The sequence below is a fragment of the Mustela erminea genome, chromosome 5 (assembly GCF_009829155.1).
Source record: "Mustela erminea isolate mMusErm1 chromosome 5, mMusErm1.Pri, whole genome shotgun sequence".
NCBI lineage: Eukaryota > Metazoa > Chordata > Mammalia > Carnivora > Mustelidae > Mustela > Mustela erminea.
The window spans coordinates 58199902-58214486 of NC_045618.1; the positions used below are offsets into that span (position 1 = coordinate 58199902).

Sequence of the window (14585 nt, forward strand, 5' to 3'; positions counted from 1 at the left end):
GTGCAGCTTTATATTCTATTTTACTAATACTCAGGGCAAGGCCTCTCTAATTTTTCTTTTCCAAAAATATCTTTTTTTTTCTTTTCCAAAAATATCTTGACATTTCTTAATTGTTTCATTATTCAGATGAACTACAGAATCATTTTTCAGTCATGATCCAAAAAAGGAGTATGTCATCAGAATTCTGACTTAACTAGTCAGCCATTCAAGAATTCTAACTAAAACTCTCCCTCTCACCTAGGCATAGGTTTCCCCTATTGTCTGCTTTCCCCTTCCTGCCCCTGGTTGCCTGAGCTCTGCCTGGGGAAGGATAAAATGATGCAAAGAGGGTCCATTCCAGCCTGGACCTCTTGACCCCAGACCGCACCGCTATGCCTTCCTAATTCGCTCCCGATCACACTCTCCACATTTCCCACTCATCTAATTAGAGGAGTTCTTTTCCGAATTTCCTCAGCTTTCTTCCTATTCTCCTACCCACCTTTCTACCTGTGCTTTGACCTCCACCTTCACTGGCTTCCTCCTTTGGATCCCCGCATTATGCACTGTCATCCTCTCCACCCCTCCACACCTACAGCCTGGCTCCCTTCCCACCACTAGCGCAACACCTGATTCACCTGCTCCACCCCACTGCTAAACTCTGCCATCCTACGCACGGTCCTCTGTTCTTCTGTTGTTCCCCTTCCAGCTTTGCGTGTTCACTCCTCAGCTTGTAGAATTCAAAGGTAGACCAGGACTCCCAAATGCCAAATCCAAAGGCTTATTTTTAGTCATCATTGTCCTTGATCTTTCTGCAGAATCTACTTCCTCTGCTTTGAAACTCCTTCTCTTTTTCACATGATCTGATTATGTTCCTACTAATCTGATTTCTTTATCTTTGCTCATTACTTTCTCTCTTCTTCCCTTTAAAAGTAGTTTTCAAAGAGACTGTCTCCACTAACCCCTTCTTTCTGTGCTCTCTTCCTTACCTTTACCTAATGCCATGATTGCAAGCGTTGCTTCTGCAAAGATCAGTCTCAACTTTCAAACCACAGTATCATCATTTCTAACTTACACTTGGATTCCTCACTTGGATATCTGGGTTGTGGGGTCTAAACCTAGGGCTTCAATATACATTTCCAAGCTTTTCTCACTATTTTCCCATACATATTCTATGCTTATTCAAATACGATTCTGTGTTATGAGCTGTAGCATTCACAAATCTCTGGATGTCGAATCAAAAGTAGCCTGATTTAGCATCCAGATTGAAACTATCTTCAGGAAAAAAAAGAAAATAGAATAACCTCACTAGTGTCTTGCTGACCAGAGATAATTCTATGTCTCTCCTAGGATTTAGAGATGCGAAGCTGCTCATCCTCATCAGCCTGGCCAGCATGCAAAGTGGCAGACTGGTGAACCGGTTAATTCTCAGGATAGAAGAACGAAGATATCCAAATCCCCAAGGAGCTTGTTCCAAAGCTGTAATAGTACAAGCGGGAGTAAGTTCATTGTGAGGTTTCTTTGCTATCATTCAGCCAGTTCTTTCCCTTCAGTGTGAGTTTATGAAATTTCAAAAACTACTTTTACTCATGATGCCCTTATAAACCGTGCCACAGAATGAATGGTCCATAAGGTCTTTGGCCTTCCTTGTACGTCTCATGCTAACTGTAGGATTTGCTCCTCATTTCAAACAGACTTAGGTCAAAAGGAACAAGTACAGTCCCTCTGAAGAGCATTTCACCCATATCCAAGTTCCAGTTTCATGGAGCTAACACAGAGCAAATCAATTATTTCGGTGGATTACATGAAGACATTAATGAATATCATTTTATGCTTTTGTAGTATTCTGCCCTTTTCAAAGTGCTATTCCTAATCTCAGCCAACTCAAAACCCAGCACTCAGAAAATTAAATGACTTGCCCAAGATAATGCAGAAAGCCAAAGGCTGAACTGAGAATAAGATCTTACTCAAACAACTTCACATTGATCCTAACTGGGCTGCCGCTGGTGTGTGTATGGTATGTGCGTATGTGTGTTCCTGCCAACAGTAGAAATTTCTTTCTCCCTGCCTGACATATTTGTTTGTTTTTGCAAAGCACAAAAAATTAATAGCTTGTGCTTACTATCAAAGGTAGGCAAAGGGGCTCCTGGATGGCTCAGTGGGTTAAGCCTCTGCCTTCGGTTCAGGTCATGATCTCAGGGTCCTGGGATTGAGCCCTGCATAGGGCTCTCTGCTCAGCAGGGAGCCTGCTTCCCCCTCTTTCCCTGCCTGCCTCTCTGCCTACTTGTGATCTTTCTCTTTGTCAAATAAATAAATAAAATCTTTAAAAAAAAAAAAAAGGGTAGGCAAAGCACCGATTCTCTGATTCATTCTAAATATTTCCACTCTCTATCCAATCAGGAGCAACCACAGATTCAAAAGAATTTAAGCACCTCCTGTTTACTTAACTAATCACATACACATTTTAAATAAGCAGGGGTGGGGGTCATATTTGGGACAGACACTGACAAGACAATCCAAGCTTGTAAGAACCAAAGAGAACCGAATCACACTTTAAACTTGCTCAGCAAAAATACATGCATACATACTTACATACATACATATATACATACATACATACATACATACATACTTTCAAACTGTTTTTGAAAGGATGCCCAGGCTGATAACAGAGGTCATATTAAAAACTGACGCCTTTCACTTGGTCATACTTGATTATCACTTAAGCAGTTCACTAGCAAACATAAAAGCTCCAGGATGAAGCAGAAAGAAGGGTCTTCATCAAAGTGCCATCACGAAGGGATTTGCCACATAGCTCTGAACTTATGGTTTGCTGGAAACTAATGCAAAAACTGAACTGAGCCTATAATTGACTAAATAATGATTTCATATAGCCTGTGCCCTCTTAACACTTCTTCTTCTTCTTTTTTTAGAACTCATTGTGAGGCAAGGTTAAAACAAGTGTAACCACTCATGAGCTGCCTGCAGGTGTCTTGGAACACTGAAATGGAACCTGTAACTTTTCACCATGGGGAAAAAAATCAGGCTGCTTTTATAGAGTTCCAACATGTCACCAAACCTACAGGGAATAATCCAGCATTCATCTCTTCTATTGATTAAAGCTCTTTTCTTTTTAAAAGACTGGTGCAACACCACCCCAGTATACTTGGGTTGTTTATTGTCGGCTTACGACAGGGTCACACCATGTGTTCAGGCTAAGAATAAGCCATTTTACAACTGGAGTATGACCTGAGTCATGGGATTATCCTTACCTAAATTATTAGGTATGGAGTTGTCGGCTATTTCCAAGTCAAAATTAATTCTGGAATACTTCAGAATGTGGGGAATGATCATAAGTAAATCAATCAATCAATCTATATTATGATGTGAAAACTGAGGTATTAAAATTAAATTAAGAGCAGCAACAAGATTTGGTGGATGAAGGGTGGGTCTTCATTATCAAGCCGTGCTAGGCAAGTTGGTTATCAGTAAACTGAGAGGCAGGGTGGTTGGAAAAGGGCTGACTAGTGGCTCGTGTTAATTTTCTATAATGCTCAGAGTAACTAGAGAATTATATTCTCTTCATTTCTTATCATCTCAGAATCCCACAATAATAATCTTTTGAATTGCAATTTTTCTTTTTGTGGACAATCAAGTCAGAGTCAACAAATACTTGTGTTATCTATTATAACTGAGAAGTAAAACTATAGTTTAAGAAAAACTATCTGCCATTATATTGTGACTTGACAACTTATTCACTATTAGATAAAAACAACTTAAATCAGTTCTGGCAGATTTGGGACTTGGCAGTTCAAAATATGAATAGCAAATGTAAAAGCATGAAAATGGCATTACTATTATGTTTTAAGAGGATAATACACCTTTAAGGGGTGCCCGTGATTACTTTGCATACTGTAAACAACGACTGCCAATCAATTTAGAAAGTGGTACCTGGCACCTCCCCTTTAATGTGCTAAAGACAAATTCCCTTCAACCAACCTCATGCCCCCTCCCCAAGTCACTACTTCTTAACAGGAGCAGCGGGGCAGGATATCACCTTTACACTTCATCATCTGTTCCAAACTGCAAAAACAGACTACAGCAGGGAGAAGGCAGGGCGTTTTCGGGCATCATCGGCAATCTGGGCAGCAACGGTCTCCAATATCAAAATGAGTCCTGCGTGTGAAGATGACTTTAATGACTCTGTCCTGCTGCAGCAAAGCTGAAGGACAGCGAGCGGTCTCACGACCCAGGCCACCTGGTCTTTATGTTCCAATAACACTGCCTCTCCACAGAATATGCTCGCAAACCGTGGTTGTGTGGAATGAAGAAATGGAACCTTTCTCTAGGATCTGAATGAATATTCACGGATTTCTCTAAACAGCATTTAATGGCACTCTATTCTTGGAGGTTTTAAATAGCTGAATATTCAGATATGCACATGCCTTCTATTTTCTTTTATTCAAGGGTCCTCCATTCTCCATCTCTTTGAATTCTGTAACGTATTTTTAAACAATTATACTTAGAGTGATATTTTATGAAATTGGGTGTTAAACTTTAAGCTAATAATTATTTTAGTGTCTTTTTGATGGTAATTTAATAAGCATTTCATTCTTCAATCTTCTCACCCAGTTGCTCATTTTAAAAATGTGTCTGTCAGCTAGTCGCTCATAATCTGGGACTTAATTTTCCTAATCTATCTCAGCTGAACTACTTTTTATATGGGATTCTTTGATATCCTTTGGAAATCTCTTGACCAAATGTTTTTGTATCAAGGAGACCACACACCTCGGCACCCCCACAGAAGGCCATTGCCACCACTACTGTACTGGGGACTTGACCTCGAAGTCTTTCAGAGCATGGACAAGGGCTGCAGAGTCCCAACACATGAGCCTTTACGAGCAGAATCCCGCACACTCTGATCCCAAACACCAGACTGAGACTCCAAGGGGAAGGTTATGACACAGCAACATGCAACTTTTTTCCTTTCCTCAAGAGAGACAGAGTAAATTTAGTCATAATTTTATTTCTCCTAGAGGAGCTTCTAGGATTCAACACAACATTAAATTTTTGGCCTGTCTCTTTAATTTGAGAAATTGTAAAAACGACGACAGATGGTACACAGAACTGACTTATGTCCCCTATTCTTTACTCAAGAAGGGAGTGCATAGAAACTTTGATCGAGACAGAAGCTACAGTATGCAGGTCGCTATTAAAATTATCTGGTAGCTCGTTGGACAGCTAGGATCAGAACATTCAGGCTTTCTTTTTCAGACATTCTTTAAAACCAACCAACACTGGTGTAGGTCAACACTGAAGATCACAGCCCCGATGTTCAGAACCCTCCCTGTCCCAATAAGGCTGTGATGGATGTACCATTAGCTCTGAACCTCGGCAACCTCTGAAATTACCAATCTTCCCACCCCCATCTCCCGCCCCCACCCCTCAAAATCATTATGAAATAGGAAGAACACTCAAGCTTACAGTTAATTGGAAACATTGCGAGAGAAGAGGAATGCTTAGGACAGCATGTCCGTGGGAAAATAAATCACCCAGCATTGTTATTTAATGCATTGTGACATCATTTCCTGAAATTAAACAGAGATGACACCAATTCAGAGGATCTCCAGTATAAGGTTCCACTCAAATAATTCACAGATGTTTTCTCCTGGCAAGCAGAAAAACAATGCAAGGGCTACAGCTAGAGGCAGCCTCAGTGCACTGTGTGTTTGTGGGAAGTCCTCTCTGCTGGTGCTTTTCAGCTGTGTGTTCTGCATATGCATTTCCACGAAAGGACTTCTCTGCCCAACAGCCCTACTTGTATTCAGGGCTCATCTAGATCTCTGAGTGTGAGAGAGGCCATCTCTCACGGCCTAAGTCAGTCCAATATTTTGTATTTGGTATTCACTTGGCCTATAGCAATTGGTATTAAGTAGATCAATCTCAGAATCATAAAGGAACTAATTCTCAAGTAGAAATAATGAACGTCCATGGAATGCTGATTTAGTTAACCATTAAGGCCCTTAGAAAGAGATCTCACGACAGGAATGATTGGAGCCTCCACGGATACCTTTGTGGACTGAATGAGTGGAAATCCTGGGGTAGAGATCTCATGAGGAACTACTACAGCTTGGGAGCCAGCAACCTGAACACGCAACCAGAAAACCAACATACTCAACGTTTGTGTAGCAAATCCCAGTCACACACCGACTACCTCATCTGATGTAGCAACCAACCAGCTATTTTAATTTATTATTACATTATTAATTTATTTTAATTAATAATTATTTAATTATTTGATTATTAATTTATTTATTTTTATTTACTATTTTAATTTCTTGATAAGGAAATAGGTTCAGAGGTTGACTAGCTTACCCAGGATTGCAGAGCTCCAACCCCGTCTTCTATGCTGTCTGTCAGGGAGCCTAGACTTTAACACTCTGAAGAAGCTGCAAACTAGATTCTGTTCACATACTGGACCTCTTACAGCAAAAGGGAGCATTCTCTACCAATAGTAGGTCCCAGTTGAGGCATTATGAACCGTTCCATAACCAGTTCCTTCTTCACTTCCCACCGTGTCCCAGAAGGCTCACCAGCAAATTCTGGCTTGCCCTTAGCACCAGGACCCTCGGATGCTGTCATTCAGCATAACTGAGCTAGAAGGCACGATTTAGATGACATTCTCTCCTGCTGAGGGCATCTGGGACCTGTCTGGCAAAACCTGATCTCCCCATCTCACACAGACCGTGTAAGCAAGTGGTTTCTTTAGCTGCCCAGTTCCACTCCTGCTGGCCATTCAGCTAGACTAAAATAAGAATAGTATTATGTCCTTACTATAAGAGCCAGGCATTGAACTGAATGCTCTATATTCTCTATATTAGCTCGGGCAATCCCTGCAACAACCCTGTTAAGCTGGTTCTAGAATTATCCCCATTCTACAGATATGGAAAATGAGGTTAAAAAGGGTAGCTGTTCAAGATCAAAAATCTGGGTGGCAGATTACAGGCACTATATTTTGTTTTGCTTTGCTCCTGATAATGCATGACTAATAGTCATGACCCTGGTATAATTGTATGCCCGGAAAGCCCCATGAAAGGACACTTAGTGCTTCCCTTCAAGTAGGACTCATCTAACCTCCCCCAGTCAGAAAGCCAGGTCCTGAGCTCTTAGCTTCAATGCTGGATCATCTCATTAAGAAAAGAAGCCATCTAGGTCTACATAAGATGAAGAGAACTAGTTAAAAAGCCAGATAGTCTGAGTCCGTGTCTCTCTGTCTTCCTCCGTCTGTCTGTCTCTCATGTCTATGTATGTGCCTCTGTGTGGGTAGAGTAAAAGCATGAGATGAGTAAGTTCACTGTCCTATGGTCTCAGTGAACCCACTGGAGAAGAGATATCTCTACAGTAACACAGAGCTGTATTTACTCACAACTTGGGTACATGGTCTCTGCAGGATGATAAACTTTAAAACTCACATTTCTTACCAGAGACCCTTGCAAAATCCCATAAAACAATCTCCAACAGCCAAGGAGCCAAACAACTGAATGTGTGAATGTCAGGCTTCATCGCTCTCCCCCAGCATAGAGGTCTAGAGTGGGACAAAGCATTTTGCCAGCAACAAAGGACACAGTTTTTAGAACCTGCGGTTTCAAGAACGCTGCAGGATATAACAACGCTTTAAAGTAAATTTGCTTCTGATTCTGCATACACATCTTTGAAGGAAGTCCCACATCCCCTACGTGCAAGCTTTAGGCCCGTGTTTTCAAATAAGAAAACCTTTAGTTAGAGACTGGTATGAGCAAGGGGTGTCTTTGTTTATGTCACTTCCTGTTTTCATTCCATGACCAAATATATTCTTTGCAGCACAACTAGAAAGCTCTCGAAGGTGGCAAGTGGAGGTGCCTGAGAGCCTAATTGAACACACTAAGGGCTTCTTGGCGTGGAGGAGTGTTTCACGGTTATGAATAAACCGTTAGCCCCAGTATTATTTCTTGCTGTTTCTTTCTTTAACTATCTTTGAAGTCAAATAAAAACAGTTGTAATGGCAGGCTTACTTTTATGATACCATAATCTCCATGTGTTAGTGAAAGGAATATACTTCCCTAGGATTTCCCTAAGTTCTTTTGCCATTGGGTAAGTTCCAGCAAAAGCACATACATTTCCAACAGATTCTTTCTTCAATCTTCACTAGATTTCTTAGTCTGAGAGCTAGGCAGGGCCATCAACCAGTAGAAGGGGGGGTAATTGTATATAGAACATTTCCAGGAGATGAATTTCTAAATATACACACAATTTAGAGATAGATGGATAGATAGATACGGGTTTATTTTTTAAGTTATTATGAGGTTTTTAAAGGGGACTTTTGAAAGATGCTTTGGAAATTGGTATTTAGAAACCAGAAATGAATTATCTAGCCTCAGAATAAATTTAAATTCGAAGTGTTTAACTCTGAATACGGAAATTCCCAAATTTGTCTATTAGTTTGTTTTGTTTAAATGCTACTTTATATTTAGTTTAAATATCTCCTTCAATATAATCAATCAGCTGCAAGCGTATTACCTTTTTCCCTAAAACTGGTGGTGTGCAGGAATTTGAGATGGTTTTAACTGTTACAGTTGTAGTGGAACTTGTTCTTCCAAGAAAACTGAAGGTTAATGATTTTTGTCATATTGAGACTAAGACTTAACAATTGCTACAGTTGGCCTTTGTTGAGGTGGGCTTCTTTTTTCTCTAGGCCTTTTGAGGTATTCAGAATAGGTGACAATAGCTTGCAGTTGAGAACATATGTAGAGAGACCCCTGTGGCTTATTGGAAAAAGTTGCTCCATGCTGGTTGGGTGTTTGGAAAAAAAAATACAACCAGAGTTCTTTTATGTTCTGCTAGTTAATGAATGCATGAATGTCAAAATGGGCCAATGGCCCATTCAGGGGGCAAAGCCTTAGCAGCCCCCTTCTTTAAGAACACATCCTGAGATGCAAAATACATTTGCTTAACAAATTAAAATAATGAGATAATTCAATTAGCTTCTTTTTAAAAAAAAGAAAGAAAAAAGGGTACATCGGGGATTATTGTAATACAAGAACAGGTCATACTGCACAAAAGGGAACAAACCAGTTTGAAATAATGTTAAAGAGACTAAGAATGGAGGAATGCACATTGAATCATGTGCTTGTGAGGAAATTTACATGAAATAATAATTCAGACTACATCTATTTTCAGTGAGCTAGAGCCAACATTTCACTTTGAAAGTTGAAATTAATTAAGTGACAGAAAAATATAGTGGGCATCTCTATTTCCAAGGACTTCCTCATGCCTGTTAGTGCACGTAAGGAAAGTCTAAATTAACATGTCGCTAGTGAGGGGTCTCTATTCTTGGTTTCTGAGCTCGGAATTATAGCTGAGTAAATCTTTCGGCTCATTAAAGACTGGAAAGGAAAAGTTTTACAGGACCATCCTCATCAAAGTGACTGAACCTCTTCTCTGCAGTTGGGGTGAAATCTAGATGAAGAGGGAAAATTTTTTCAAAGAGAAAGCCCAGGAGAATTTCCTTATGATACACGGAAGGTGCAGAGAGGGCAAAGGGAGGGGAGCAGAGGGTAAGACTGGGAGACAAAGCCAGTGGGAGAAAGTAATGAAAGGGGCAGCTTTGAAAGAAGGTCATGGGGAGGGGAAAAATAAAGCACGCAGCAGCGAGTGAAAAAGAAAGGGGGACTGGGAGGCAAGGATGACCAGGGGCTGGGACAGAACGGGGCTCTGGCTACGTGATCCTGAGGCGAACCCAGTGCTGTGGATGCGGGAAAGGACCCCGCAGTGTGGAGACCCTGCGTGGTGTCCCTCTCGTTTGAAAAACGGGACAACGGAAGGTCCAGAGAACTTAATGGGCTTAACTGAGGGGCAGCTGGTACAGGGGCGTGCTGACTTCAGGAGGCCTTCCCAGTGTCCCGACTGGCTGGCTGACGTTTTTTGATTCTTCTCTCCCTGCTCCAAGGGCAGGCATTAATGAAATTTTTCAGCTGGCCATGGAATTCTGCACCAAGTCTTGAGTTCCTTTAACCAGATGAAAGCACTCTCATGGTTGAGGAGGTGGGTGTGTGTGTGGGGGGGGACGGTGCTATGGTGGGTTTGTAGCCCCCTGCTCGGCAAAGCCAGAAGGGGTGCCCAGCATCACTGGCCACCCACCATTTTTCACCAGTGGCCACAGTGCACAGTGGGGTGAGCCTAGGGCAGGGAGGTGGGGGATAAGGTACTGAAAGGACAAGGCAGGACGTCTAGCAAGGGCTCCGGACCCTAACATTGGAGACTCAAAGCCCAGAATATGGCTGGTGAAGGAGAGGGTCAGCTTGAAGGGAAAGGTGCAAAGTCTTTTCTGCTCTGAGAGATGGGGGGAGCAGGAAGCTTTAAAAACAGATACAGAAAACGGCACTTGACCTCTTCCTATATCCCCCCTTGACGCTGAGCATACTGGTGGCAGAGGCTGTGTGAGATTTATATACTACCCGTAAAGGGGATAAGGGTTGTAGCAAAGCGACCGTAATGGGGTGGAAAAAGCACAGTGCGGGGCCCGGGGAAGGGTTGGGTCCTGGTGGCAGCTTGACCTTGAGTTAATCACTTCCCTTCCTGGGTCTCAGTTTCCTCATTTGTAAACAGAGCAGCTGATTCTCTCAGGTTGGGCTGTTCTGGGATGTTGACTTTGATTACTGAGGGACTGCAAATACATGGAGACGTCTGCTTGGAAAGCCACCGTTGAAGCCTCTCCCTTTGGCCGAGAAGGGCTGAGCGTGAAGGAAGACAGAGGGAGGAAGCCAAACAGGTGAGCTGGCAGGGAGCGAGCTGGGTGCCTGCCATCCCTGTGCCCCTACCCTGCCTCTCTAACTTGCTACTCTAACCAAACGAACCTTCCTTAAAAAAAAAAAAAAAAAAAAAAAAGGAGAAGCCCCTCCCCTCACACTCACTCGACTTCCAAATTAAAAACATTTTACAGGTTAGTAAATCTCCAGCTGAGGTGATGTAGCAAAGAACAGCTGTGAAGTAATTTTGATAATGATGAGAATAATAGCCACATGGCAAGGTTCAAGGCTTTGCTGTTGCAGCTTCAGTGCTCCTGAATAGATAAAAGTGATTAAATACTCCTGATTATCCCTGACCAATATGTAATGGATTTACAGCCCTTTCAATTAGTCAGTATTTGCTTAGGACTCATTATTTTGTCTTTGGTTAAGTAATCAGCCCAGAGACCGCATGTTCTGTCTAATTCCTCTGAGCCGAGTCAGTGCAGGGCCCTGACCTTTGAAATGGCCATAGCTGCGAGGCAAGAATAACCACCACCAGGGCAGCCTCGTTGGTTCTCCCAGCTAATCCTGACACCACAGGCCAGATCGATACACCTTAGTTTGCTACTAATGTCCTTACATCAAAATGGCCGATTTAGGAATGTGAATTTATCACTCCGCCCTCCCCGCCACCACTCCACCCTTTGCCCTTTGTAGCTCGTCGGCAAGAGCAGAGCGGCGGCCACCACCATAAATAAATCTGGAACCTTGTCCTGGACCCATGACACTGTAACTAATGTCATTCAGCGTGGCAACACACAAGTTGGATAATCAAAGAAGACCTTCAGCTTTCAGTGGGCTACTCTATTTTTAAGCATTAGCCTAAAGAGAATGGCCTGAAAACAATATCATAGCAAGCAACCACCTCTGACACCTTCACTGTTTTCCCAGAATTCCAGACAAACAGGGAAATAGGAGTGCCTGGTTCCTTTATGAGAATATACTGTGATTTTTTTTTTTTTTTTTTCCTGTCACCAGAGCCTTAGAGTCAACCACGGACACATAAAACCTAATACAAACAAGAGGGTAAAGATACATTGTTACTTTAAAATGTGGCAGAGTTTGATCTTTCCCCAGAAGGGAACAGAGTGAGCTTATAAGAAAATGGACTTGAACAGCTGAAGAAGAATCTAATCTCCACCTTACAGCCGAAGGTGCTAGAGCACCTAGAACCCTTCTGTGTGTGTCCCAGAAACACGGGCCGTGTTTGCACGTGGTTCCCGCAAGTACAGCTGAACCTGATGCTATGAGCTTGGACACGCATGGGGCAAGGTGCTGCCCCCCCACCCCCTATTTTTTGCCCTCCTGAAGGAGATGGCTTTAGTTAAGAGTGTAATCAGCAGCGTTTACAGACTCATGAGCTCCTTCCAGCCATTTCCCTTGGTCACAGGGGTGTTATCTGAAGTCACTCTCATACCTTTTAGCATAAATAACAAATTGACTTATACATGCCGTGTAGGGCCCTAGACCAGTTTTGAATAAGGTACATTCCTGGCCTATTAAAACGAAAACGTCCTCCTTTCTAGAGGGTGGGTAGTGACAGTTGGCAAAACCTTAACTGCTCCACTGGTCATCAGATTTCGAGAAAGGGAGAACAGTCACTTATTACTATTTTTTTAAATCGGTTATCAACCTGTGTCCTATGCTAGCAGCAGGCAAAGCAAAACTTTCTCTTTCATCTTGACTTACTGTGAGATGCTGGAAGAGCCATGCTCTCATGATATTTGTTGCTACTTTGGGGAAAATGCCTCTTTTCTTCTGGCGTTTTTTGTCCTTGTCTGGGTCGTCGTCATCACCTGTGCCAGGTGAAGCTACACTGTTGTCTAAACCATCCCCTGGTCGGGAAAAAAAAAAAAAAAAAAAAAAAGGAAAATACATTAGAGACAACACAGAAAGGGGGCCAACGACAATGTGCAGCTGACGAGCTCAGCTAAGCTTGTTGAGAGAAATCCATTAAGCGGGTATATTCTCTTTCATTAAAGTATAATTGGAGACACAAATATGTAAAAGACAAAATTAAACCAGCCCTCTTCAAATGTTAATTTTGTGTGTCTCACACTCGCCCATATCATTAATTCCATTATAATTGTGTGCTTGACACAGGGCAGTAGCTCTTTGTCAATTACGGAATCCAATGTGGGAAAACCGCCATCAGGAAACCCATTCGGTGAAAATGCGTCCCCATCCCCATAGTGAACACATACTGTAGGGTAATCAAGTTAAATGTTCTGTAGTCTATATATTCTAGGCAGCCTGCATAGGTGACAGTAACTGTGTCACTGTTCATTGCACATAACACACTGCCTGCTCAGCCCCTCCTAGGACTGTCACCTCGGAAGCACGCACGTTCACACACTCCTCCGATGACCCTGCACTCAGCATTTGCATGACAGGAAAACTTTTAGCTCTCTGCACCACTGATCATGATCATTATCATTAAAAAAAGGAAAAAAAAAAAGAGGTACATGAAGGTAGGGTGCTCACTTAATCAGAAGTTTCTATCAACATCTTCGTCTTCTGTGTCTTTCTCTGGCATTAATTGTACATTAGCAAAAATCATTTACTTTTAACAGTCATAGTTATTTTTTCTTGCCCTCCAGCAAAAATGCCTTGAAAGCCTGCCTGGAGGGCATCTAAATTATGTATCTGAAAAACTCTTCTGGCAAGGCATTGCAGGACCCCTACTTTCTTAAAATTCATACGAGCACGTCTTCCTGTTTTTGGGAAGGCATCAATCAAGGGCAGCAATATATGCCATATCCCTACATTAATATTTGAACTAATAACTTTTAAAAAAGGAAAGAAACAAGATCCGACTTGTGGCATAATCAAATGCAAAATAAATGAAGAATACGGGGACAGCACTGGGGCTTTATAGATGGCTGTGTTTTCCTTGCACATCATTAGCCTGGAGCCACACGAAAGAGGAAAACAGAGAAGTGGAGAGTTTATGCTCCCTGCTGGTGTTTAAGAAGCCGGGGTCCTGGAAGGACATCTGGGAATTGCGCTGAGATGGGGGTTTTTGTAATTTAAGAATAGACATTCATTAGCAGTAAATGCCATAAATCCCATGCTAAGTAAAAACCTTGTCCAAGAAAGCCTAAAACAATAAACTCTGTGCTCAATGTAGCCTGAGCTAGACGCTCTGCAGCTTCCGGGGGAATGCTGGAGAGCCACCAGCTCATTCCCAGACCTGCTTCCTGCTCTTGGTCGGGGCTACCCCGAGACGGCCTGCCCACTGGGCCCCTCACCTTGCAACTTCGGTGTCGACTCCGTGGGCTCCCCAATACCTGTTCTCTTCCTTTCTCACCAAAAAACCCTCAACCTTCTTTGACCAGAGAAGCAGAAAAGCCACAGCAAAGAGCTGGCAGATTAATTTTATTGACATTTCCATTTTCACTGCAATGTGATACCCTCCATCACATGGAAGAGATGACCCCCACTATTTACAGACTGACAGGCCACTTCATTACAGCCACCCTGCCCCAAGGCAAAGCAGCTCCCTTCCATCTGCCCAAACACTAGAGCATGACCCCGAAGTTGCTGTTCTCTTTTTCTTTGCCGTCTGTTATGATAAAAAAAAAAAAAAAAAAAAAAGAGAGAGAGAGAGAGAAAGAGAGTGAGTCAAAGGGACCCCAAATCGTCAAAGAACTAATCAGAGTACAGGGAAACAAAAGGCATTTGACTTTTCAGTCCAGGCTCTCCGAGGCCGTCTTCATCCGTCTAACCTCCCTATACACCCATGTACACGAGGGATCCTTGTACAAGGAGACACACACACAC

General features: G+C 42.4%; 1 protein-coding gene across 9 annotated transcripts in view; it reads right to left on the bottom strand.

The window, feature by feature from the left end:
* The window catches only part of MEIS2 (Meis homeobox 2), a 208060-nt gene that overhangs the window by 132625 nt on the left and 60850 nt on the right, over nucleotides 1-14585 (bottom strand). For all 9 annotated transcript variants that reach the window (XM_032343234.1, XM_032343229.1, XM_032343227.1 and 6 more), the window contains one exon: nucleotides 12492-12637. In XM_032343234.1, the coding sequence (XP_032199125.1) occupies nucleotides 12492-12637 (146 nt within the window). The remainder of the gene's footprint in view (nucleotides 1-12491; nucleotides 12638-14585) is intronic.